At 40.8% G+C, this 26924-nt stretch overlaps 1 protein-coding gene across 1 annotated transcript in view; it reads right to left on the bottom strand.

Moving 5' to 3' along the window:
• Positions 1-25842, bottom strand: part of itprid1 (ITPR interacting domain containing 1) — a 38777-nt gene extending 12935 nt beyond the window's left edge. The window contains exons 1-9 of the mRNA XM_071899398.2: positions 25737-25842; positions 21641-21694; positions 14621-14669; positions 11566-11643; positions 11261-11463; positions 9394-9908; positions 7644-7701; positions 6215-6327; positions 461-3055 (exon numbers count right to left, since the gene is read on the bottom strand). Of these exons, the coding sequence (XP_071755499.2) occupies positions 461-3055; positions 6215-6327; positions 7644-7701; positions 9394-9908; positions 11261-11463; positions 11566-11643; positions 14621-14669; positions 21641-21694; positions 25737-25842 (3771 nt within the window). The remainder of the gene's footprint in view (positions 1-460; positions 3056-6214; positions 6328-7643; positions 7702-9393; positions 9909-11260; positions 11464-11565; positions 11644-14620; positions 14670-21640; positions 21695-25736) is intronic.
• Positions 25843-26924: the final 1082 nt, after the last annotated feature.

The following is a 26924-nucleotide window of genomic DNA, read 5'->3' as shown; positions in this document are numbered from 1 at the left end:
ACTTTATGTAAGGTTAGGGTTAAGGTCAGGGTTAGGTTTAGGCAACTAAAACAATTTGATTAAGGTTAGGGAAAGGTTTTGGTCAAGGCTAGATTGGAAAAATTTAGGTAAAAATTAAAACTTTTGAAACCAAATCTTATTGGTATAACTTGGGAATTGAACCCAGGTCGTCGAAGTTGAAGACAAATGTTAATGCCATCCACCATCCCAACTACCACACCTGTACTTTCCATCACGCTATTTCAATGTCAGACTACTACCTGTTTCTAGTCTTGCCTCCATCACGTAATCCTTTCATGGTGGGAAAATGTATTTTTCTCACTTTTCATGCACAGAGCGTGTATTTGCATTTTAAGACATTAAGAAATTAGACTGGTCTACAAATGTGAAGCAGGGCGTTGTTTTCCTGAACAAATAAAGGTAAATAAAGAATTGCTGTGGAGAGTGATGTATTACTCACAGGAAAGTTTCCCACAGTATGCTGTTTGTTGTGACTATTCTGAGTACAGCAGGTACATTGATGGTCACAGGAGCAGCAGCAGGCCATGTTGGTCATCAGATTGCCCTCCCAAAGCCTCTCCTCATCTTCATCTTCACCCCTGTCCACCTCCTCATCCTCATCAGGCCACAACCCTGTGTCCAGGGAGACTGACTTTGACCTGAAACTTCCGACCGATCCAGGGAGACTGTCGCGAGACTGCCAGTCGCTAGACAGTAAGGGGAAGGATGGGGAGGAAGAGAAGATTACTGCAGGTCTTTGTGTCATTTCTGAGGCGCCTGTCGAGATGGTCACTTGGTTTGGAAGAGTATGAAGACCTCTGTACGGCATCTTCTTGGTGAGTGCGTTTTGTTGAATCTTTTGGTCTGTCCAGGACTGGATGGCTCGAAGGGGGGTAGAGGTGTCCAAAGCGAGAACACTGGGGAGGAGGGTGGGTTTAGAGTCAGTGATGCAGGGAACATCCTTCCTGTGGACAATATGGGACACAGAATGGGAAGATGGAGATGAGGGCATCTGCACAGAAACAGACCGGCTTGATCTGAGCCTGCCCAGTCCGTTGAGGTCCACCAGGGTTGGAGAGGAGGAGGATGGAGCTGGAGTCAAGGAGGGGTGTGTATCCGAGGAGGCACTCTGGGACATGAAGAAAGCAGCATTTGTTGATGAGGCCGGGGCAGAGTCTAGAGTTGTAGAAGAAGGGGTGTCAAAGCTGCCTGATTCCTCTAGCACAGGGGACGGAGTGGAAACCTCGATGGGTTCTGCCCAGTAGACATGCCCATCGGAGTCCAGCTCCCGACAAATAGCATCCACATCGCCATATTCACCATCACCCTCCGAGCCATCCACTGAGGTTTCAAACACCAAATCTAAGCTCTCAATCTCTATCGGACCACCAGACACTTTTGGTTCCAGTTCTGTTGTGCTGTTTGTTTCTGGACCCTCATCATGTGAAACAAAATAACTTTTTTGTGGTTCACTTTCTGTTTCATCAATTCCCGCTTGAGCGACTTTTCTAGACTCTTCCTCTTTGGTTTCAGCTGGAAACTCATCATGCAAACCACAAGAGTGGACCTGTGGCTCTGTTTCTGTTTCGTAATGTGCTGCTTCAGAGACTGACCTAGAATCTACTGACAAAACTACAGAACAGTCTGTATCTGAGCTGTAAACAACAGTCTCTTGAGTCTGCACAGTGTCATTATGTCTCTCACCCTCTCCCTCTCTCCTTCCATCCCTCTGAAGGTTATCCTCTGAGCCCAAAGCGAGGTCATCCATCTTAGCTTTAATAACATTTTGGACAGGAGACTCTGGAGCAGAGTCTGTATTATGATCATGATGACGAGATCCATCCTGCTGGGTGACAGACTGTTCTGTCAGGTCTGGGATCCTTCCAACAACTGGATCTGTCAAACCGTCTGGACCAGGAGAGGTTGAAGGTAGGGAGGACAGTACTGAATGCTGGCAAATTAGAGAGGGAGAGGTAGGAGAGAGGCAGGAGAGTTTAGGAAGATCCTCCTCAAACTTAAAGGAGGCAGAAGGGAGAGTAGATGGAGGTGAGGGATCTTCCTCATGCAAATGAGAGGAAAGAGAGAGGGAGGTGAGCAGAGGTGTTGCTTCCTCTTCCATTTGTGTCTCAATGTGTGGATGAGAGAGGCCTACGCCATCTGAGTCTGGAAACAGGGAAGAGAGAGGAGAGACCTCACTCATCTCTGTTTGAGTGTCTTCTGGACTCCCTAAGGGGGAGTGAAAACAGGGGGGGCAATGAAAATCGGGAGAGGGAGAGGGAGGTGAGGTGGGAGGAGGGAGTGTTGGAGATGGGAAGCTGGCTTTGTCGTCTAACTCAGGACAGAGAGCAGAGAGGGATGGGTGAGGAGAGGCCTCACTCCCCTCTGTTTGTGTGTTCTCTGGACTCCCTATGGGGGAGTCAGTTTGTGGGACAGACGTGGCAATGGAGGCAAAGGAGGGTGGACAATGAGAAGCAGGAGAGGGAGAGTGAGAAGGAAGTGAGGTCAGAGGAGGGGTGGTTGGAAATGGAGAGTCGGTTTTGCCTTCTAACTCAGGAGAGAAAGTAGAGAGGGACAGGCGTGGAGCATCCTCCTCTGTTTGCATCTCCTCTGGCCCTCCATAAAGCAAGGCGGGTTGTGGGAGGTATATCGAACCAGAGGAGGAGGGGGAGGTGAGATGGGAGGAACTAGTAGGAGAGGGAGAGTTAAAGGACGCAGGAGAAGGGAGAGTTGAGGATTGGGAGTGAACCATGTCTTCTAACTCAGGTGAGGAAGAATGAGGAGGAGGGGAATCAAACACCAGTGCAGAGGAGGCAGGAGAGTTAGTGGGAGGTTGGAGGAGATCCTGCTCTGGTGAAGGCTCCTTCTCTGGACTTTCCAAGGGTGAGTCGGATTTTGGGAGACACAAAGAGGTGGGGGAGACTGATGTCTCAATACCAGATAAGGTCAGAGAGGAGGAGGGAAGGGGTGAGGGAGAGGTGGGAGAGTGAGGAGCAGAAGAGGGCTCCCTCACAGTGATCTGGCTGTCAGTGCTGCCTCCTGACAGGCATGACAGAGCCTGCAACAAGAAAAACACAGTGGAGATAGTCAGCAGCAAATCTCAGTAGGCTTCACTGTAAAGGTGAAACAATTTAAATTGATATTACATTTTAGGCATTAAGCTGATTCTCTCATCCAGAGCGAGTTGCAATGAGGTCAAGAGTAAAATACGCTTCAATTCCTAAATCACCAACATTACAAGCAACCAATAAGGATTTTAATATTGAATATTAAAAATGTATATTCAACAATTAACAACATCTATATCAGTTACATTTTTGTATGTTTGGTTGCTGTGACTTGCCCCAAAGCAAGATAATCTCACTTTCTGCACATATTTTTGCAGCACTTCTGGTCCACATTTGTTTGCATTTTATGTAATTTCATGAGGAAGGATTGGACACCCTCTTCCTGGCCTTTTTTTCTCCCTTGATCCCCAACCCTCATTATGTCATTCTTGTTTTGTCTTCCTTTTCAACTGGATGTGGCTGCTATTCTCCTCTGTTCATCTGTCTCACTCCCCTGCTGTTCTTTGTTCATCCTTCTTACTCCTTCTCTCTGCTGTTCTCTGCTCACCTGTATCATTCCTCTCTGCTACTCTCAGTTAATCTGTCTCAATCCTTTTTCTGTCATTCTCTCTTCATCTGTTTCACTCCTCTCCGCTGTACATCAACTTGGACAAGAGTTCGTTTATATTACATCCTCATACTATAGATTCATCAGTAGATACAGAGAAATAATCTGTTAATATTATTTAGGCTGTGTCATATTAAGATCTGTTGCTAGAAACCCTCACTTGGCTTGTGTGCCATTAATATTACCCTGTTCTGCTGTTTGCTTCTGTCATCATGTGAAACAAAATAACTTTTTTGCGGTTCACTTTCTGTTTCATCCATTTCCACTTTTCAGAGACTTTACTACACTCTTCCTGTTTGGTTTCAGCTGGAAACTCATCATGCAAACCTGTGGCTCTGTTTCTGTTTTGTAATGTTTTTTGGTTTTTTTTGTAATGTGTTTTTTTGGGGGGGGTTTTTAACTGTGTGCTGCAAAATGAATTGCCCCAGCGGGGATAATAAAGATTTCTCTACTCTAATGTGCTACTTGAGAAACTGATCTAGAACCTACTGACAGAACTACAGAACAGTCTGTATCTGATCTGTAAACAACAGCCTCTTGAGTTTTTCTGGCTTGTGTGCTATTAATACTACCCTGTTCTGCTATTTGCTTTTTTTATGGTTCACTTTCTGTTTCATCTATTTCCACTTGAGAGACTTGTGTGCCATTAATACTACCCTTTAAGGATAAAATAGCGAGCCTCTAACAGGATACCGTATTACTGAGAGGACGATTCTCACTGAAGCAGTCTTGGTTTGTGATTGGGGGAATGGAACCTTATAGTACCAAGCTGAAATGTACATTCAGAGATTAAGAATATGTGGATAACTCAATTGTGATTAAAAAACAAACATCAGATAGAACCTTAGAATTCCAAGCAGGACTTTTGAACCCATAGTGCAATAGTACAAAACACTTGGGTTGTGTGGTACAAGCTGTTTAAAGAAATTTGATTTTATGCTGTTTTTGAAGCTAGGCAAGCTTAAATACCATCTGACAATCAAGATCATTGGCTGACAGAAAGCATGAGCAGTTCATTGGATGACAAAAGTATTTATTGTCATCCAATGAACAATGTGTCTGTCTTGGCTGACAGAAAGCCTGAGCAGTTCATTGGATGACAATAGTATTTATTGTCATCCAATGAACTGCTCGGGCTTTCTGTCAGCCAATGATCTTGATTGTCAGATGGTATTAAACTTGCCTAGCTGATATGTCTCCTTGCTGTCATTTTGCCCCTCCACCATCCCACCATCACCAGCGTCAAGACCCTGTCTGGTTCCCCAGGGGGGATCATCAGAAGTTCATTGATTTACCCCCTATAAATTATTCCTGCGACGGGGTCAATGCCAAAGCTCCTGTCTTATATATTTTAATAAATATCTGGCTTTGTGCATCATCTTTTGTGTCTTCCCTGATTGAAGTTCAATAGCTGAGATGGAACTACAGGGGCTTATTCGCGATGTGATTGGTGGTTCTCGAGCTTTCAATGGAGTTTTGACTGCCATTAGAATGATTACCGTAAACAAATGAGACAATCGCCAAGAGGATTGTCAGCTTCCACCTACCTCTACACTGAATTTTACATTGTGTGCCACCCAGTCAGTTTTAATGGGAAATCTACTGGGTTGGATTTATGGTGTCGGTGAATTATCTGATTGGCTACCATATGTGTTCAGGTTCTTCGATTTCTCCGCCTGAGGATGACATTTTAATAGGCCAAACATTTGCCTGATCTAAACACACTGATATGGTAAATACACTGATACAGAATGCTCATCAATGGCATTAAGTGATGCTGTTGCTTTCATGAACTCGTAAAGAAAATAATCATAGAACAAAAAAATACTTAAGAAGAAAGTGCTTTGAGACTTGGCGCAGACTAGACAAGTTTCTCTTTTTTTATGCAGTAAATGGTTGGACTTCAAATGTGTCAAAGTTTTACAGCAATCAGAAGGTGACACGTCATTCTAAGGTGGACAAATCAAAGGAACTACACCTATGGTAACCTAAGGTAGCCGAACAGACAATCCACCAGCAACGGCACAAGGGGAGATTGCTTTACGGCACAAAACAGGAAGAGGGCCAAAGCAGAGTTTCTTTCAGAGTTTCTGCCAATAGCAGATGGTGGAAGGAGTGAAAGGCAGATGGAAAAATCACTTTGAACATGTTTATCCTCTTCAGTAAAGCAAATGACGCCAGAGAGGGGGAGGGGGGACAGGAAGCAACAGGGAAATGTGGTTTTAATTTTGAGAAACGCCAGCATTAACAATACCACTGTTGTGAGATAGAGGCTACCAATCATCTCAACCATGGTCTCATTTGTTTACAGTAATTATAGCCAGTTACCCCAATTCATTTGCCAATCATATATTGATGTTTAAAAATGAAACACATAGCACCGTTGAGAAATAACATCCAGGGAGAAAAGGTAGAACCTGTTTTCTTGTTAAAACAGACTGTTGTCATGACTATTTTATTGAATGTAACTACATGAAAGTTGGTGGATGATATGGCAGTGGATAAAAGAGTGCGAGCACTAAGTGACAGTGAATGAGGAGACCTTGATGAGTTCAGGTCCTGGTGAGGCCTGCTGAGGGAGGGAAGGGATGAAGGGCTCTTCCAGGAAACCACTGCTGTCTGACTGGCAGCTATTGGTCCTCATTACACCCCATACTGTCCAGGTAAAGAGACGATGAATGAAAGGGGAAACAGAGGGAAGAAAGGAGGCAGTATTACAAACATTCCAAAACACTATCCATTTTGTTGGTTTTTATCGCTCAATATTTAAAAATCTGGAATGATGCTCAAAAATGCTATTGTCTTGTAAGCAAAGGTCTTAAGATGGCCAGTAACATCACTAATATCCCATTGTGAGTTTGCAGGCAATTCCATTGTGAATTTGTAATGCGGGCAATTATGTCATGAGAGAAGGTGTCTTATTTCTCAAATGGTGGATATTTCATTTTGGAGCTCCTCATTTGCACTGTAATGTATAGCTCCTGCACTTGTGCCAAAAGAGAGAGCATAGCATAGGAACACCAAAGCGAGAAAACCAACAACTGCTTCTTCGCACATTACCAATATAGGAAAAGCACATGACCGTATTGAAACCCAGCTATTAGATGCGAAATTGTGAGACAAAAGTATGACTGGAGGAAAGTCGAGCTCACCTGTTCATGTCCAGATAGGAAACCTATGACATGCTCTGTTTACTCAGCCTGCAGCCATCCTATTATGAAAATGACCAAAGCCTATAATGACTAACTTTGCATTTCTGCACCACGGCAGATTGACCCAAGCTGTTGAAACTGTATGCAACATTGAGTGCTGTCAATTTCAAAAATGCCAGCCCATGAATTATGGCCAAAGCTCTCTTCCAAGTAGACCAAATAAGTAAGCTTATGTTTATAAAAGGGGAAACAGAGAGAGGATATGGCAGAAAGAGATAAAATGATGAAAAAGAAGGAGAAAGGAAACACGGTTGAGGGAGGGGGGTGGAGGGAGAGGGAATCCAATTTTGTATATAGAATAGAGAGACTGTTTAAACAGGCAGTGCTTTAACACTTGAGTCATGAGTGAAGCATCCACCCCAGAATACGTTATGTGTCATTATTTTCTTTGATATGCAGACTATGGAGAGACAGCTGAGACACTGGTCTTCCCTGGCTGGCTACTGTTTCAGATCTGTGATGCAAACTTAACTTAAACAGCTGTCCAGTAATAGACATTTAACAAGGGCAGTAGTTGGGCAGAACATATTTACAGCTAACATTTTCTTCACATGAGAATATTTTCATACTGATAGTGCAGTACAACATCAGCAGAGGGTGCTGCTGTAACATTGAAATAAGTAAGAAAAAACAAGTACAAAACATTGATGACATTTATACGGTCTATTGTATGGTATAGGTCCGTCTTCTGTCATTGCTCAAATGCCTAACATTTTAACTCTTTGAAATAAATATAGGTTTTAATGCTTTATGGCCTACCTGTATCTGCTCCTCCTGTGTAGCTCCCAGTGATACTGCTATCATCAAAACTGTGTATCTGGAATGAGACACCAGGATATGATGTTTAATAATCCCTGTGGGGAAAATGGGCCATGGCAGTAGCTAGTAATAGCATACAGCACGGTAAAATAGGAAAAATGAGAATCCAAATAAGAATAGAAAAGAGGGTCACATGAACGAAAACCAACAATTACTCTAGAACATATTAAATAGAAATGTATGAATGAAAGGATATGACAAAGCATAAGACAAACGGTTTCAGTTACCCCCACAACTGTTGCTAGTGTTAGTGTCACTGTTACTGTTGCTAGCGTTAGTGTCACTGTTACTGTTGCTAGTTTTAGTGTTAGTGTCATTGTTACTGTTACTGTTGCTAGTGTTACTGTTGCTAGCATTAGTGTCACTGTTACTGTTGCTAGTTTTAGTGTTAGTGTCACTGTTACTGTTACTGTTGCTAGTTTTAGTGTTAGTGTCATTGTTACTGTTACTGTTGCTAGTGTTAGTGTCACTGTTACTGTTTCTAGTTTTAGTGTTAGTGTCATTGTTACTGTTACTGTTACTGTTGCTAGTGTTAGTGTCACTGTTACTGTTTCTAGTTTTAGTGTTAGTGTCACTGTTACTGTTGCTAGTGGTAGTGTTGCTAGTGTTAGTGTCACTGTTGCTGTTTCTAGTTTTAGTGTTAGTGTCATTGTTACTGTTACTGTTGCTAGTGTTAGTGTCACTGTTACTGTTTCTAGTTTTAGTGTTAGTGTCACTGTTACTGTTACTGTTGCTAGTGTTAGTGTTGCTAGTGTTAGTGTCACTGTTACTGTTACTGTTGCTGGTGTTAGTGTTGCTAGTGTTAGTGTCACTGTTACTGTTACTGTTGCTAGTGTTAGTGTTGCTAGTGTTAGTGTCACTGCTACTGTTGCTAGTGTTAGTGTTAGTGTCACTGTTACTGTTGCTAGTGTTAGTGTTAGTGTCACTGTTACTGTTACTGTTGCTAGTGTTAGTGTCACTTTTACTGTTACTGTTACTAGTGTTAGTGTTAGTGTCACTGTTACTGTTGCTAGTGTTAGTGTCACTTTTACTGTTACTGTTACTAGTGTTAGTGTCACTCTTAATGTTGCTGTTGTTACTGTTACTGTTGCTAGTGTTAGTGTCACTTACTGTTGCTAGTGTTAATAATAATAATAATAATAATAATAGTAATAATAATAGTAATAATAATAATCTTTATTTATATAGCACTTTTCAAAACAAAGTTACAAAGTGCTGCACAAACAAAATAAAATCACAAAGTGCTTCACAATCAAGAGAGATAAAAGAACAAAGGACAGAACAATAGATCAGTGAGGTGAAAGTGATAAAAGAAAAATATACATAATAAGAATAAAATACTAAAAAGATAAAAAAAGTAAAAAGCAGAAAGGTATGTTAAACAGATCCAGCCATAGGGATAACAGCAAATGGAATAAAATAACAGGCAAGGCAACAGGGTTAAGAAATGAGTACAAGTAAAAGGTTATAAAAAATGCTTGACGATAAAAGAAGAGATTTAAAAGATGACACTAGTGTTGCTGTTACTGTTGCTAGTGTTAGTGTCACTCTTAATGTTGCTGTTGTTGTTACCATTGACATCACTGTTACTGTTACTGCCACTATTACTGTCACTGTTAATGTTTTTTTTTTTTTTTACTCACTGACTTGCTACTACGAACATTTCATTTGCCATTGGAGTTAAACCTACCTCTTCCATTTCAAATGATTCTCTAGCCTGCCCTGGGCTCCTCTTCCTCTGTATGGCAGTGGGGGGTGTCAGGGGGTGACCTTCCTTCAGTGGCCCCGGTCTGAGTGCTCCCTCCTGGGCTACGAAAAAAGCCACCTGAGGCTGGGGCTGAGTGTCGGGACCCGGTCCTTGTTCCTCTGCCAGAGGGCTAAGACATATAGTCTCCTGGAGACCTGGCTTCACTCTCTTCACGGGGGTTTTCTTGTCTCCGAGGCTGGTTAGAGGCTGCGACGGCTGGGGTGCAGCGCTGGGATAGGTGGCGGCCTGGGTGGTCGGGTCCTGGGTGTTTTGGTTGTGAGTTTGGCTGAGAGATTTCTTTGAGGCTCGTCGGAACAGCATGCCCATACGGCGTCTCCTCTCCCGGGCCTCGGCAGGCAGCATCGGTGCTCCCGGGGAGGAGGGGGAGGAGGAAGCTCCCACTAAGGAGGAGAAGGCTGTGGTGACCTGCTGCAGAACCTCTAGTTGTCTAAAACGATCTGACAGAGGGAGGGAGGAGAGGGAAGATAAGGAAAACATTTTGACACCCAAATCGGAGCATGTAAAGTAGATGGATCATGGAATCAATAGCTCATTGACACCTATAAAAGGTGATAAACTATACATGGAAGACCAGTGTGCATGGCATCTTCCAGCTAACCGAGAGGACAGTACACTTACTTTGAAATTCCAGAAGCACGTTACACTTTTTAATAATATTATTATTTTGATCCACAAAATATGATCTCATGTGTCAATGCCTGGTCTAAGAAATAGAGGGTCTCTATAAATGACAAGAACACTTCTTAGGGAATATACATTTAAAGGAAACAGTTGATGTCAATGTGAGCCAGTAACTACAGAGTGAACCCAAACACATAACATATTGTGGGTTTAAAAAAGATGTTTGAGCTGAAAATTATGAGATATAACTCGCACGAGAAGAAAAGATCCTTGTATGCTCAGATCAGACTTTTTCCAACATTCAGAGAAGGGCTTTGTTTATTAAAGTTAATGGGGAAATTGATTTTCTGTCTTAAAACTAGGGCTGGATATTTGACAACAAAACATTATTTGCAGATTATTATAACTTATTATAACTGCGGCCTTTCTTACCTTGCCTGGGTCATTCAAAGCTCATTTTTATGTTAATTATACAATGTGTCTTGGATTAGAACACTTATGTGGCATGATTCATTCATTCATTCATTCATTCATTCACTCACTCACTCACAGGTTGTGGCCGATGGTTTAAGAAATGACTTTGAAACTGGAGAGTCACCGGTGTGATCCCCACATGAGGCATATGTCCAAAGTCTCCTGGAGCAGGCAGGCAGTTCTTTAGCTCACTGACAGAAGTAGCTGGCTAACATAAACAACACCAGCAGCAGCACTGCAAACCAACCTCATCCAAAAACCAAATGTACCACCACCACCTCCGGAAAAGAATCCAGTGTTCAAATCCAGCCAAATCTTTCCTGTCTCTCTCTACTTTGAATCTAATCTAATAAAGACAAAAATGACAAAAAACTAACCAGAGAAAAAGAGTAAGGGTGTTTGTGGAACACTGGTAGGGACTGGCTATGTACAAATGAACCCTCTATGTGGTGCTCCATTATAACTGTAATATAATGTGTATCATTTTAAAGCATTATTCACCTTGATAAACATACTGTACTGTGCCAGTATGGGGACTGTGTGACACAGTTATGAAGTGTAAAAAACATTCTAAACATTACATACATATGTATCATATATCAATTGCTTAAAGTGCCTTTGCATACACATACACAGCCATAACACTCGTCATACTGCCTTTTCATTCACTTAACATACAAATTGGTTGACTCACTGCTCACGTCTGGATTCTCCAGGTCCAGCCGGTTCTTCTGGGCCTCCAGAAACACTTGGAGGCTTATTCCTCTTGCCTGAGACTGGTGATTGATGAATCGAGCCGGGATGCGTCCGGAGATGTCGGGCTCGTCGCAGCCAAAGCCCAGGTCCAGCAGAACCTCTTCTGGGTCGTCATTCCACAGGTTGAGAACGTCCATCACACTGGGAAATGGGGAGGAGGGATGGAACATGAGCTCACCGCAGGTTAGCTCATGACAATGCAAATCAATGTCAAGCGTGAGTGTGTGCTGGCCAGCGTCTAACCTGAGTGGTCCAGAGTGGGCAGAAGCTGCAGAGCTGAAGCTGTTCCACCTGGTAAGAGCTGGACTCGACCTTGTCCACCTGAGCAGAAACCACACACCATCATGGATCATGGATTCACACACACGCACACACACCTCTGAGTTTGGATGCTCTGACATGGTTTTGCCGTATTTGTGGTTGGTTAAACATCACATCTGTTCCTACAATGATCTATGTCTCTACCCCTACCCCAGACTGTCTGGAAGTCTTGTCTCCATATGTAAACACTGTAAACTTTTTCCCATACTTCCCATATTGTACTTAAAGCTGCACTAGGCAAGACTGTCATGTAAAATCCACCTGTTTTATCAGCCAAAATCACAAAGCGGGGCTGTAACAGAGAAGAGCATCCCATCCCCACTAACCGTAGATTTACCCTATTTGCCCAAATTCAATTCTGGTGGGAAATCTTCCACACAGGAAGTGATGAATCATAACTTAAGAGTGAAATGCAAAGTGTCTCTCAAACAGCAGCGAGCGAGAACTTGAATGGATAGAACAGTCTTTCCCATTCAAATCAGAGTTCCAGGATGGTCGGAGCGGTGGCCATTTTTATGTGTATTGTTGACCTAGCTTCCATATAACCCAATTTACGGCAAGGTGCTGAGGTGAGAAGTTTTGCAGCAAGGGTCAAAGGAGCTTCTCTGTCTCTAATATGATAATAGATTGCTAATATGCTAATGTTGACTAGAAGAGCTAGAGAGAGAAGTGCAATCTTTGATAATGCTACGTTAACCTCGTCACTAACGTTAGCTTTCAGTTGAGTTTTGACAGTTTGCTAAAAGACTCATCTGCACAGTTCTCAAGCAAGTGTGACACACTTTACGGCCTTAATGCCCAGACTTGCATTGTCACCATAGCAATTAACCCTTAAAATTCCATAATCACCATTTTATGCTGTATGTGGAAGGACCGTTCTATCCACTGCAGTTCTGTGGCTGAATCTCTTCACCATCTCCACCTCACCACACACTAATAAGTAAACATTTAGTTTAGTGGCATCAACTTATAGGATTTCTGGGTAATGAAGTCCTTCAAATATTCAAAATTTTTGAATATTTGAAAAAAACAAAAAAACAAAAACAGTGACTTCCCACTGCCTCTTGGGGCCACCAAAATGCAGTTTGCATATAGCCCCATTTTGCTATATTCCTATTTATATTCTATTTTTCTTTGCTGTATCCTACTACTATTTGCTGCTGCAATGGTCTAATTTGCTAAACTTTATTGATCCCCAAGGAGAAACCGAGATAGTAACCCTGCAGACAAAACAAAGAGATCCACAACACTTTAAAAAAAACAGAAATACATACACACAGACTCTACAATCATTCATTGAAGGTGTCGTACAGAGGGTGACCCTCGTCTTGCATTTTACCCTGTGACCCTGGAATGATATTTAATGATAATTTCAATGCTAGCCAAATAATCTTTTGAGTTAAATCCTGTCGATTACGCTCCATTTAACTTAAATCGCAAGCGTTTCGCTACTCTTGTGAACATTCCACTGAACTCACTCATAGACTTTTGCTGAAGGAGAGGTCACATGGAACTTATGCCTTGTAGAAAAGTGGAATCCAGCCACAACGTAAAATTACAACTGTTCTATACTTACATTTTGCTCTTCATCTTTCTTGATCCAAACCCCCTCTGACCTCTCTTCCCTGTGCTTTTATCCTCAACTCCTTTTCTTTGGACTGATTCATATTTTCTGTACAGCTGTGTAGCATTGTCATAACTTTCCTGTAATCCTTTCCCTTTCTATGCAAACTATGCCCTGGGTTCTGTGTGGAGGGGAGGGAGCTGATCTTTATTTGCATGGTAAATATGACTTGGCTGGTACATGGCTATCTATCTGTCCAAGCACATAAGCTGTCCATCACAGTTTATAACAACAACTGTCAATTAAAGACAAACTGCAGTAGTAGCTAGCTTCACAGCAGCTTGGTCTGAGCTGTTTAAATCTACTGCAGTCTACAGACACAACATATTCATTCTAAAAGAGTGCTGGCTGATGTAACACTGAACCACAGAGATGAAAAAGAGGAGCATGATTCAGGACTTATGAAAATTTGACCACTCATCTCAATATTTATTATTGCATCCACAAAAAAGAGCTTAAAGCCATCTTAAAGCGACAATTATGTTTCTTACTCCAAAGAGTTATATATTTATTTTAAGTTTTGATATGAGTAACATTCTTTGAATTAATGGTTCAACTTTAATGGTGAACCAGTAGAAGCAGCTGGGAACTCACAGTTCATTTAACAGGGATATGTTTGGTGCAGCTCTTGCACAGGTTACCACTTGTTGGATAATCTTGATTATGTTATGGTTATGGTTCTTTGTGCCAGGCTTTATGAAACTTCCTGGTTAATAAATACATTAATAAGTAAATGAATAAGTAAGTCAATAAATAAATAACACAGAAACTATTATTATTATTATTAGTAGTAGTAGTAGTAATAGTAGCAGTAGTAGTACTAGTATCACATATGTAACTACTATAATTTATTAAAATGTATTATTATATAGAATAAATGTAATATAAAAGAATATAATATTGAAATTACTATATTATTGTTAATATTAAAAATAATCTATTGAGCACTATGCATTTTTGTTCACAGGATCTGCGTCAGACGGGGTTTTTAGGACACAGACAGACAGAATATTAGCAAATATTTAACAGTTTCAAGGAGCAAAAAACATATTTTGAAATGTCTCAAAGTCCTATTTCCTAGTAGTTGTTTGGTAAATAAATTTGACAGTTTCCAACTCTATGCTTGACAGTTTCCAACTCTAGTGTATTGTGATGGACTATGTTTTTAAGTTTCGATGTTGATATGTTCATTCACAACTGCATTTCCTACGACTAATATCTGGCAGCTGTGTTAGACTGAATTCCATCACTGCCTGAGATTGTAAGGCTTTATCCTCACGCTACATAACCGGCTGCTTGACTCCATAACAGTTTGACAGGAGATGAGAACAAGAAGGAGAGAGCCATGCTTACCGCAGAAACTCCTGGACGGTCTTCACTCCCTGTTTACCATATAAAGACGCTGCAGGGGAGAAAAGCAGTGTTATCTGGACGCGGAACCAAACTGGGGGGGAATATTTGGAGCCATAAATGACAGAAACGGAGAGGAAAAACATCAGCGAGAGAAAAGAGACAGAAGGAAAAGAGGAAGAGAGAGAGCGTGGGGAAACATCTCCTTGATTTTCTGTGGGTGAAAAACATCAAGTCAGCACATCCTGTCCAGGGCTGGTGTCAAGACTCCACTTGCTATATTAGGCAAGTGTTTCTCACTGTCTCTCTCCCCTCTCTCTCCCTCCCTCTCTCCCTTCCTCCAGAGGGTGTTTGGGTTTTGGCAGTCGTTTCTACCTCCCTCTCCTAGGCTGTGACTCCATTTGACGCTGGCATGGTGTCAAGGACAAAGTGGTCTTTCTCCCTCTGCACTGGCATACCTTGTGTTTTTATTTCATGCACAGACCATTTCTGTCAAAAGCCTGTCGAAACACTCGGGACCCTCTATCTTCTTATCCCAGCCGGTATCTCTCTAAGAGCTTTGCGAGCTTCCCTTAAAAAGGCAAACGCAAAAAAACCTGTTCCTTGCCAGGCTGGTAATGGCTGGTGGCTGGGTTTTGTTCTGTTCTGGTCCACTGTGCTCTGATCTCATTTAAGTGCCGTGTCATTCGCTCTTACATAAGAGAGGTTAGTGATGCAAAGATAGGGTGGCATTGGAGGATACAAAGGGAGCGCCTGCTGTCAAACCACAGAGATAAGGCATTCTTGTGAACTGACATCTAAGATTGTGGCGTCGGCTGTTGAACTTATGGAGCCTGAGGAAATTTTGGCAGCGCAAGTTGCTTTTATTGAACCTGAGAAGCTCTTATTCTCTTTGCTCTTGCAACAGAGAGGACGCCAACAACATTTTGGACTGATGCATCCAACTTATATCGTCCGAACTTTGTTCTCCTTGCATGCAAAAATTCACTTTAATAGAAGTAACTGTGTCCACATGTCGATGAATAAAGGAGGCACATCTTCCAAAAGTCAGGAACAAAAACTGCATGAAGAAGACCTGTTTAGGTTGAAACGATGTGCCACTTTTATTCATTGACACGTGGACACAATTACTTCTATGACTTTTTTGCATGCAAGGAAGCCCTGACCCTGTTTTTTTCTTGTTGCTCTGCCATTTTTGTGCCCCTACTCTTTCCAAACTACCTTTGAGTACAGTACTAACCTGCAACATTTTCATATAAATAAATGACAAAGACAAAGAAAAGAGCGCCACCTACAGAAACTCAAATGTCATCAACAGACAATCCAAGGAAAAAGACATCACAGTACTGGCCGCACTGTTTAACTGATGTGATCTCTGGAAGTGCAGTGCAAAAACACCATAGCAATGAGTGCTCAGCAACAAAGATGGAGACAAAATGAAATAAAAAAGAGGATCTTGCGGATTACCACTTTAAAACATAAAACACAACAGCAGCGAGAGAGAGAGAGAGAGAGAGAGAGAGAGAGGGGAGGGACTGGTGAGGATCACCTCGTTCTGTTTGTATTACTGTAGGTCTCAGCTGTGTTATGCCAATGACGTGCACAGCGTTCCTCATCCACATTTAGAGCCTGCTTGGTTTAACTCTCCTTGTCTCTCTGACAGATCCATCCCTGGCCTTAAACACTCCCTCACTCTTCTTTTCATCCCTCCATCCTCGAGCCCTGCTAGATAGCCGCTAAGAGGTAAACAGAGCTGCTTAACAAGCTCCACACTATAGCAGCTGATTTCACTGATTAGTTGGTCCTCTGTGTGTTAAAGTCATAAGGAAAAGGCATTTCGACATCTTCCATAATTCAATGTATTTGTAGCTGAAACAGGATGTGGGCGGGACATAACGCAAGGAGGAACTGTTTAAAAGTGTGTGTGTGTGTGTGTGTGTGTGTGTGTGTGTATGTGTGTGTGTGTGTGTGGTGGGGGGGGTTGGGGGGGCCTCTTCAATTCTGGCTTCTTGAAAATGAATGAGATTTAAAATAACATTTGTGTGTTTAGATAATCTTTTGCTGTCATTATGACATTGGTTGTCTGTAATACTTTATAATGATCGGTCATAAGCCATTTATAAGCTATTACTTAATAATGAACTAATAATAAACAAATCATTTATACATGTATTTAAGTGATTAATTAGTTAATTAATTAATAAATAAGTTATGTTAAATAAACATTCACAAATTATTTATAGGTGTTTTTTAACATTGTGCAACATCATCATTTGTACAACATTAACTAATGTTAGTTAATGTGTAGTAAAATATTTACAATTATTTTAAGTATTGATGAAACGTATTAACCATGCATAATATGATCCTTGATAATCCATTTCTGTACTGCTTGTTAATAATTTACATAATTTAATTAAAAATCTATTAATCGTTTGTAGACGATTTTGCAGCCCCTACTCTAAAGTTCAAACTATTTATGGACTATCCTTTTCCAAGTGTTTCTCACTTGTTATAAATGATCTGTAAATGTATTCATGAATCATTTACTAGTCACATACAAAACTTTTTGCAGCCCCTAATCACAAGTTTAAACTATTCACCATAAACAAATATCTATTGAAGTTTATAAGTTGTTTGTGATCTATTTGCAAGTGTTTCTCACATATTATAAATGGCTCAAGGGCGGGGCTTGCCAGGTCTATTGCTCCATCCGAAATTTGCATAGCACTGGCACAGCTGCCCCAAGCATTTCCTTACAAGTTGACATTTTCATAATCATTTTTTATAATTCAGATAGTCATAACAACCAGACAACAATTCCTCTATAATTGAGATCATGTGTAAAACAGAACACTGTCATAAAATATGTAACATAGTTACTGCCATCTCGACACTAAACAGAACTGGCACAAAGCAACTGCCTCATTTGAAACACACAATGCCAGTGCCGGGCATAAGTATTCCATGAATGAGAGTTCAATATTAGAAAAGAAGCCAGTTCAAAAATAAGCAATGCTTTGAGTGATAGATATTTAAAAACAGTGAGAGGAAACAAGGAATCCATGGAGCTTCATTGTGCTTCACAGCATACCAAACAGTTGCATACAGAGCACAAAGAGGGCACAAACAGGGGCAACTTGAATGAACTTTTACAGGTTATAGGCAAGTTTGACAAAACTGTTGCAAATATCAGACAATTCTATAAATGTGAAGTATGCTCAACGTGACACATAGAACGAGTTAACTAACATGACTGCAAATATGTTTAGGGTTAATAAGTAAGTAGTGAAATAGAAGAAACTGGGCTGTTTGCATCGATGGTCGTTGAAAGTAAAGGCCAAAACACACTGCCGCCGCAGCACATATGACACGAGTCATGTGCCGCCGCTAGCACCAATAGGAAGCGTCGCGCTGCAGCGCATCAACAGGAAGACGACCGACCACACACAGCGTGGGACAAAAAAAAAAGTTTTTTCAGGGGCGGCGACGCTGGAAATAGGACAGTGGCATGAAGTGTCGCGGGGCGGTGCGTCGATGCGCGCCTAGCCGCCGCCGGTGTGAGGGTTGTACATAGAAAATAATAGGGGCGGCTGTTTTGGCGCACGCCGTATGGCGGCAGTGTGTTTTGGCCTTAAGGGAGCGGGGGTGCAATTGTTGGGGGTTGTGTTTTACAGTTTGACAAACATATTGGTTAAAAGTTGTTCGAACAGGATTTTCTTGCTATAAATTTACATTTTCATTTTACTGTTACTTTTTTATATCTTTGCTTGCTCATCGCTTGGTCCAGTTTAGACACAAAGAAAGAAATGTCTCCGAAAGCTGTCTATGAGACAGAAAATGGTTTAATATTCTTAAGTAATGTTTATAGATTGTTATGTGCGGCCACTTTAGATTAGGGCTGCAAAAAGCTTTTTAAATGACTAGTAAGTGATTCATGAGAACATTTACGGATCATTTATAACAGGTGAGAAACAGTTGCAAAACGATAGTAACTTATGAACTTCAATAGATATTTGTACATGGTGATTAGTTTCAACTTTAGATTAGGGTCTGCAAAAAGGTTTTTAAATAACTAGTAAATGATTCATTAATATATTTACATGTCATTCATAACAGGTGAGAAACACATTGGAAAAGGGCAGTCCACAAATAAAACTTCTACAAATAACAAATGATTTAGCAATCATTAGAAAATATTTGTTAATTATTAACTTTATTAACAAATGGCTTATCTAGGATCATACTATACGTTGTTAGTGCTTTTCATCAATTCTTAAAACATTTACAAATATTTTACTACACATTAACTAGCTTTAGTGAATGTTGTATGAATTATTTACAAAAACATCTATAAATATTTTGTGAATGTTTAATTAACATAATAGCTAATTATTTATGAATTATTTAAAAACATGTATAAATTATTATTATGTAGTTAATTATTAAGTAAAGCTTAGAAATGGCTTACGACTGATCATTATTATAAAGTGTTACTGCATTTTCTTATGCAGAACAAGACGATGTCAACGGCAGAGGAGGCTGGTATCTGCTATGTTGTTGAAGAGGCTGAAACCTCTTTATTTGTTTGTTGTTCTCTGCTCTTCCTGTCACAACTTGTGATGTCAAAGCCTTGTCACGTGTGAATGACGGGGAAAACAATACTTGAAATCTGATCTGACCGGTGAGACCGAGTTGCATTTTCAGAGATGAGATTTGAATTGCATTTCAAGTGGGTTATCTCCCTCCTGAAAAGATTGGATTATGTGTTTTTTTGCTGTTTAGGCTTTTAAGAAAATCTGATTTGAGCTGCTGCCTGTCAGAATTTAGCTATGGGCCTCAATGATCGATGATTGAGAACCACTGACTTAAATCATTCCCCTGTGTCCTGGGAACTGTCAGTAAGGAGTACAGAGGCAAAACAGTCCGCCAATACTTCACCTCAGTATAAATACACAAAACATCCTTGCAACAACTTTTTCTCCTCTCTGTATACTGGATGGTGTTAGAAGTCTAAGCACACTTGTAGATAAATAATTTGGGCAAGAACTGAGCATGTGCGAGTGAGAACGCTTGGCTGTAATGTGGTACGGTAGACTGAAACAAAATGCGGGACTTTTAAATATTGAACGCTGCTTCAAAAACCTGTCAACAGGTGTTCGTTTTTGTTTTTGCTGAGATCATTTCTAGCCGACTGACAGGTACCTGCTCTGTTTATGGAGGACGGAACACCAAGCCCTTCTCCAGGTGACTTATACACAGGTGAAGGCATAAGGATCAAATCCTCACACTAGTCTGCTAAATGCTATATCTGAGATTTGGACAGCCCAGGAAATTCTCATCTTTGCTACCACAAATGACCTCAAACACTATGACTGTGGTTGAAGCCATAAATGAAAAACTTAAAAAACTGGACATACTGGTTTCATTACAAGGCGATGTTAAGGAATTGAAAGATACAACAAAATTCACTGTTGATCTAGTACAGCAGACGCATGACGAAACCAAGGTGCTGAAAGGAAAGGTGAAACTTACAGTCAGCGGTAAACTATGTCTCTAATGAGAATTTCAAACTTAAAGAAAAAAATGCTGGATCTTACAACCTTATCCACGAGAGACAATTTAATTTTCAGAGGGATCCCTGAGATGAAGGAAGAAAACATGGAGGACACTGTTAAAGAGTAACTGAATCCCAAACCCAAATCTGTGGTGAAGCCTGACACCTAATGGTGAAAAGTAGGGTACTGGTTTGGCAATCTGCTATTGGCTGATCTTTGGTGCCAGGTGATATCACCGCTATATAGTACAACAGGTGGGGACATCGCCTGGCACCAAAGACCAGCCAATAGCAGATTACCAGTGCAGTACCCTACTTTTCACCAGTAGATGTCAGGCTTTACCACAAATTTGGGTGGGGTTTAGTTACTCTTTAAAGCCTTCTTTTCCAAAGTATTACTGTTGGATAATGACGATGAGCAGCAGAGGTGTTGTGGATGGCTCCTACAATGACGCAATACTCAAGAAAGGACATCGAGCGATTGTGGAAGTTTGAGCACTTTAAACATAAAGAGTCGACTCATGCACACGGACAAAGGCAGACAAACCCTCCACCAGAGATTGTGGATAGGAGGAACAAACTTTATCCCGTGCACAGAGAAAACAAGCTAAAGGGAAGCAGCGTAAGATTAATCGTTGACAAATTATATATTTACGGCAAGCTCTATACGGATAAAGACATTACCCCTTGGCTATTCCCGCCCTCCGATAACATTTCTGTTACCTCAATGGCTGCTGAGATTTCAAGGTTTCTAAACAAGCAGTCCGGTCCGTACAGGACCTATTGGACAGCAACCTGTGATGTAGCTAACGTTAGCCACACAAGCTAGCTAGCTTACGTTTCTTGTTGATGCAACATAGCAAACGTTAGCTTGTCACAGTTTTGCTGCACATAAATATCTGTCAAGCGATATGCTCACAAACAACCTGTTGCTAGTAAGTGGCTAAACATTATTGGGTGCAGTTGGTTAGCATGAGCTGCTAGACCTCTGGGTTAGCCTATAGCATAGCATCGCTAGCTTTTGATTCCATCTTTTACTTGTCTTGCTGTATAATAGTTCTGTAACTCTGTGGGATGTTCTAAACATTGATAACAGTATGTGTGTATGTGTGTATATATGTACATGCATATATGTTTATATATGTGATTGCGTATATCAGTCTGACCTCTTTTTTTGTTCTTAAGTGGGCTGTGGTCTTCATTCTGTAAAGTTAATATATTTTGTTCTACAGTTGCTATGTACATAGTTTTTTTTCTTTCTTTCTTTATGTTTTTACCTGTTTATGTTGCTGTTCTATTGTTTGGTCTTGTTGCTGTATTGTTATTTTTCTCTAATAAAAAATATATTTTAAAAAAAAGCCATTTGGATGTTTTGCAAAACTGCAGAACCTGTGTGCTACAGTCTGTCTGTAAAGCATTCCTGCTGAGAATGGCACCATACAAGTCCAGGCCAGGAGGCTGTTTACCTTCTACACCCAGGGCTAGGTCATCCTCGCTGCTGGGGTTTCTCCTCAGAGGCTCTGCAGTGGACCAAGGACACAACAACATAGGACTTAGAACAGCAAGAAGAAAACATCACAACATCACAACAAACAACATGACTTTTGTGCAGGCTTGTCTCACAAAATGCTGTGAAATGAGTGCAATGTCTCAAAATGCAAATAACATGCTCTATGCACAAAACGTGAGAGAAATCTGTTTCCCCCCCAGGAGATACGACTATAAAACAGGCAGTAGTTTGACACTGATCTAGTACTCAACTCCAGCAACCAATTCCCAACTCAAGTTTTCTACTGTGAGTGAAGTTTTAATTTTCAGATAAAGTTTTTCTTATTTAACCATGACTAAAAACTTAACCTAACCTTTATCAAATTGTTTTAGTTGCCTAAACTTAACCAAACTTTTAGTTGCCTATAGCCTTAACCCTAACCAATGTTGTTTTACTTGCTTATAACCTTTTCACATGGCAAACAGGTGAAAATGGCTTGTCCAAGTCATGCTACTGTCACATTATCCTTTCATGGTGGAAGAACACAATGTTCTCACAATTCGTGTCCATGACATATAATATATGTTTCAGAATTTGTCCTCATTTCACAAAATTTGGTGAAATTGCGCAGCTTTTAAGCCTAGATTCTTGAGACATTACAACCAAGTGATGATATGTTTTTGTCATTCTCCAGTACCCAGCATCACTGCAGTTTGAGCCCTATATGGAAGACTCTATACTAAAACATACAGAATTATTTGGGGAAAAAATGAAGCTCCACTCAGGCCTCCCAACAGTGGCTGAATCTGTTTGTCCACCATGCAAACTTGAAACAGCAGAATTCACTGAGCAGGCGAAGTGGACAAAGGCAGTCTTATCCTGGGTGACATAACAGCCAAGCAGGGCCGATTCACTGGAGGGTGAGGGGGGAAGAGAGCGGAGGCGTAAGGAGCAAGTTGCCGTTCCCATGGTTTTCTCAGCCATCATTTGCATGCCGTTTGAATTGGCTGGCCTCGGGGTGGGGTGTCGGGGAGGTGGTGGCGGTCACACAATACACACCGCTCAGCAACAATGCCAGTAAATTAATCCAAGTGTGGCCTTTCATTCGACGGTGCTGGATTTACTTTCAATTCCGTCAATTCAGGAAGTGGATTTTAAATTCAGTCTTAAGGAGGACGGGTGAAGGTGTAAAAATGCTCTTCATAACATTCTACTCATAACTAAAAATGAGGAGAACTAAAAACTAGTGAGACAACAACCTATTTCAGGACATTAAAAGGGATTTCATAAAGCACCAATGATGTCCCTCACTATGAACCAGCAAGAATGATTTACATTAGCCACACTCTAAAGTAACTCTGTATTTCACTGCACATCAGCTGTGTGACCTTTACCAAAGAACTTAGGCATTTTCTCTTACTCACCGGTGATCTATGACACAATACATACAGCCAAGAATGTGTTCCTCATTTTCCACTGTGCAGTTTAGCCAAGCTCTTGCCAGTCACGTTCTAACTTGACTACAGTCATTCTTTACTTCATTCCAGCCATTGTTTGAAAGCTCTCACCAGGCTACTTTACATTAAGTACTCTGAGTCAAAGAGACATTGTACTCACCATCACAGGCAATTGGATCGTACATAAAATTACATCAAATAAAATGCTAAAATAATGTTGAAGTAGGACAGAGGCAACAATGATCTTTCTGGTTTAAAAGCAAGAAAGTGAAGCATTTCCATGGGACGTACCTGCAGCTTCCCTTGGTAGCACATGCTTTGCATCCTCCCTGCAAGCACAGGTCACATTTTATTAGAAGGTGGGACCGAGGACGAGAAATCACACACACACACACACACACACACACACACACACACACACACACCAATGTATATGTATACCAATGGGCTCCTGGACTCGTCTTTTAAATCACTTCTTAAAATGCACTTTTATAAACTTGCTTTTACATAATTGTTCTTCTGTGTTGTTTATTATTTTTCCTTTTATCTTATTTCATCTATGAATTTATTTTTCTTCCTTTTCATGTATTTTATCTTGCTTGTGCTCTTTTATCTCCTCATTATGTATTCTAGTTTTGTTTTTATTCCTTCCTTCCTTAAGCCGTCCTGGTGGGGGATCCCTCTTTGGACTTGGCCCACCCAAGGTGTCTTTCTTTTTTTTCTTTTTTTTCCTAATAAGGTTTTCCTTGAGGGTCTAAGGCTGGTGGTGCTAGGTAGGTTAGGCTAAAATAGGTAGGCTGTTATGTCTTGCTAAATCTGCAGTTTGTATGCTTTGTTCTTCTTCCTTGTGTTTGTCCTATAGCATTCTGTTCTATGGTTGATTGTTGATCAGATCTAGTTAGGCTCATTCTCTGTAAAGTCCTTTGAGACTTGCTTGTGATAAAAAGCTATATAAATAAACAAACAAACTGTAAAGCACTTTGTAAATTCTGCTTTTTTAAATATTTTTTTATATTTGTATATGTATTATTATTGTTGTTGTTGTTGTTGTTGTTGTTGTTGTTGTTGTTGTTGTTGTTGTTGTTGTTGTTCCATATGGTGTCTTGGTATAAACTGTGAAACCATCATCTTACATGAAATCTTACTTGAAATCATCTTACCTAACAGTAAGTAAAGCTCTCAGGTCAGTAGTGCTGCGATTGACATGAGAGCTCAGGGGATTTTCCCTCAGCATCACTAATCCTCACAGACTGAATATCACTGCTGAGCTATGAAAAGTGGATTAGTCCATTTTTTTTTTAATCTTTAAAGTTGTACTAGTCAAGATTTTAATTTACTAATTTACTTTTTATTTAAAAATAAAAATACATTTTTTGCGGAAAGCGGTACATCTTTTGCCTCACTCCTTTGGTAGAACATATCACAAATTAGTGTAATTCTTATACAATTTCATTACCAGAATGATGTAACCGCAAAAGTATACTGGCATTGTCAGAAAATAAGAATACTTTTATCAGCTCCAAGGGTGACTTTTAGAGGTGCAGTGCTTCCATTAGTTAACAGTCTGTGTTTCCATTTTGATACTCACTCAGTGTCGGCGGTGGTAAGCCACTCTCTGACACTGTCCTGGCTTGAATTTCCTGTGGTTGACATGATAAAACAAATTATAATGACTCCTGTGATAATCAACCACCGACACTGCATGACTATACACATGGTGACGCAACAAGAAGTGACAAAAGCAGGAAGCTGCCACTGAGATCTGACCGTTGAACTGCAGCAAAGTCACTTTTGACAGGCTTCATTCCAAAATGCTAGATATCCATTCTGGGGAGACGTTGTCATGCGATGCTATTACAAAAAAATATTATTGCATCCTGTCAATATTACTATTCTGTATGTAAATGGTAGCTAATAACCTCAGTAATGTTTCATAGTGAGTTTTACTTGCAATAAGTGAAATATTTTTAAAATGGTGGTGTTTTGTAGGCTACTAAAACTTTTCATTTACTGTAAACATCCTGCACCCAGCTACTAATAATATTGCATGAGACAAAATCTAGTCTGAACAAGGAAGATATTTACATGCAGTATCTCACTGTAGTCTAATTACCCAGTGATGTAGTGGTAAACAAAAAGGAGGGGAAGCTATAATCTCCAGTTGGTGATCATAAGGCAAACAACCACCAATATAGTAACAAAAGTGATTCATATGTTCAGAAACGCATTCATTCATGTTTCTTTTTCCATTAAAAGACCCAGTCCTCATGGAACTTACATCAGTTTGATACTACTTACTATGATGTATACTAGGAATTTACTTACTAAAGATTTATGTACTAATAAAATAGTAGGTAAACTGAACTTTGTTGAAGGACTCTAATCCAACTGCGGGAACGAAAGCTTACCTCACTATGGAATACTGCTGAGGTTATTAGCCATTTTAAGACGTTTACGTATGTGACCGTAATACTTTAGAAGATGTTATTATCCCTACTGAGCCACGGTCCTCCGGTAGTGATTTTACTAACACGGATTGAGCATTTCGGGAATCCTTCATTTCGGTACGGATCTTGGCCTGACGATGCTGAAGCGTCCCTGCCGTAGGTTCCATACCGTGAGCCTCCCCGTCTTGAGCCGGCTCGAGTAGCTCCACGTTGCTCCAGTGGACCCTGGATGCCACCAGGTTGGCCCTCTTCTCCGCAGCTCCTTCAGAGGCCATGGCAAGAAGCTGGAGTCGTGGGAATAATACAGATGTTCAGCACATCCACTGAGACTGACAGACAACACCCATCCTGAGCCCAGGACACTGAACAACACACTCAAAATGCATATACAGCCATGCATGCACATGACACATCCTATTCCTGCAGTGAAACACCTACCTGTATTATGATCCCACTGACCCAGATAACTCCTGCTTATACATTGTCCCACTTGGAACGCAACCAACAGCAGCTTAGCTCATCCCTGCAGTGAGAAGCCTCTCTGAAGATGCCTACAAGACAAGAGGTTGACTTGAAATTCCTCCAGAGCGGAGACAGACAGGCGGAGCAAAAAGCAAACAGGAGTTATCATTCAGCTCTCTTCCCACTCAGTAAACATGTCAGAGCGGAGAGGGAGGGAGATGCAAATGACTCGGTCTGACTTCTCAGCCCTACAAGGAAATATGACTTCCTGGCTGACTTGTTAAAAGGCTTTCATAGCTTCCTGCTCCACTTTTTATCAGTGTAAAGCAGCTCTGTCTCTCTCTCTCTCTGTGGCCAGCGGGGGAAGACACTTTTCAGGAACTGTCTTGATGTTCCTGTCTCAGTAGTTTTACATTTGAGCAGAATAGAGGTCACACATTTATAAACAAGGGAGAGAAAGTGCTAGAAAGAGACAAAGACAAAGGATTGTGCAAAATCGTTTTTCTATTCAGTTTAGCGCTATTTGCATAGCACTTTTCCCATGCCACTTAACAGGTTTTGCAGCTTTATTTTAAAATGCTGTACTTTAAAAAATAGAGGGGGCAAATGAGGTGAAAGAGTAGTATTAAAGGAATTAATGTTGTATACTCTGTGCAGGGAATGTGAGCATGTAAAGTATGTGGTTTTGTGTGTGTGTGTGTGTGTGTGTGTGTGTGTGTGTGTGTGTGTGTGTGTGTGTGTGTGTGTGTGTGTGACAATATTTAGTTGAGCCAGTAAAGTCTGCTTGTCCTCATAGGAGTTTTATGGTTCTACGTAGATCCTTGCCCCCCCAACAAGAACCCCTTTGGAACCTTTATTGTAGGGCCTACAGTACAAGCTAACTAAAACATTTTTT

The sequence above is a fragment of the Centroberyx gerrardi genome, chromosome 22 (genome assembly GCF_048128805.1).
Source record: "Centroberyx gerrardi isolate f3 chromosome 22, fCenGer3.hap1.cur.20231027, whole genome shotgun sequence".
Taxonomy (NCBI): Eukaryota; Metazoa; Chordata; class Actinopteri; order Beryciformes; family Berycidae; genus Centroberyx; species Centroberyx gerrardi.
This window is presented reverse-complemented; position numbering and strand designations above follow the sequence as displayed.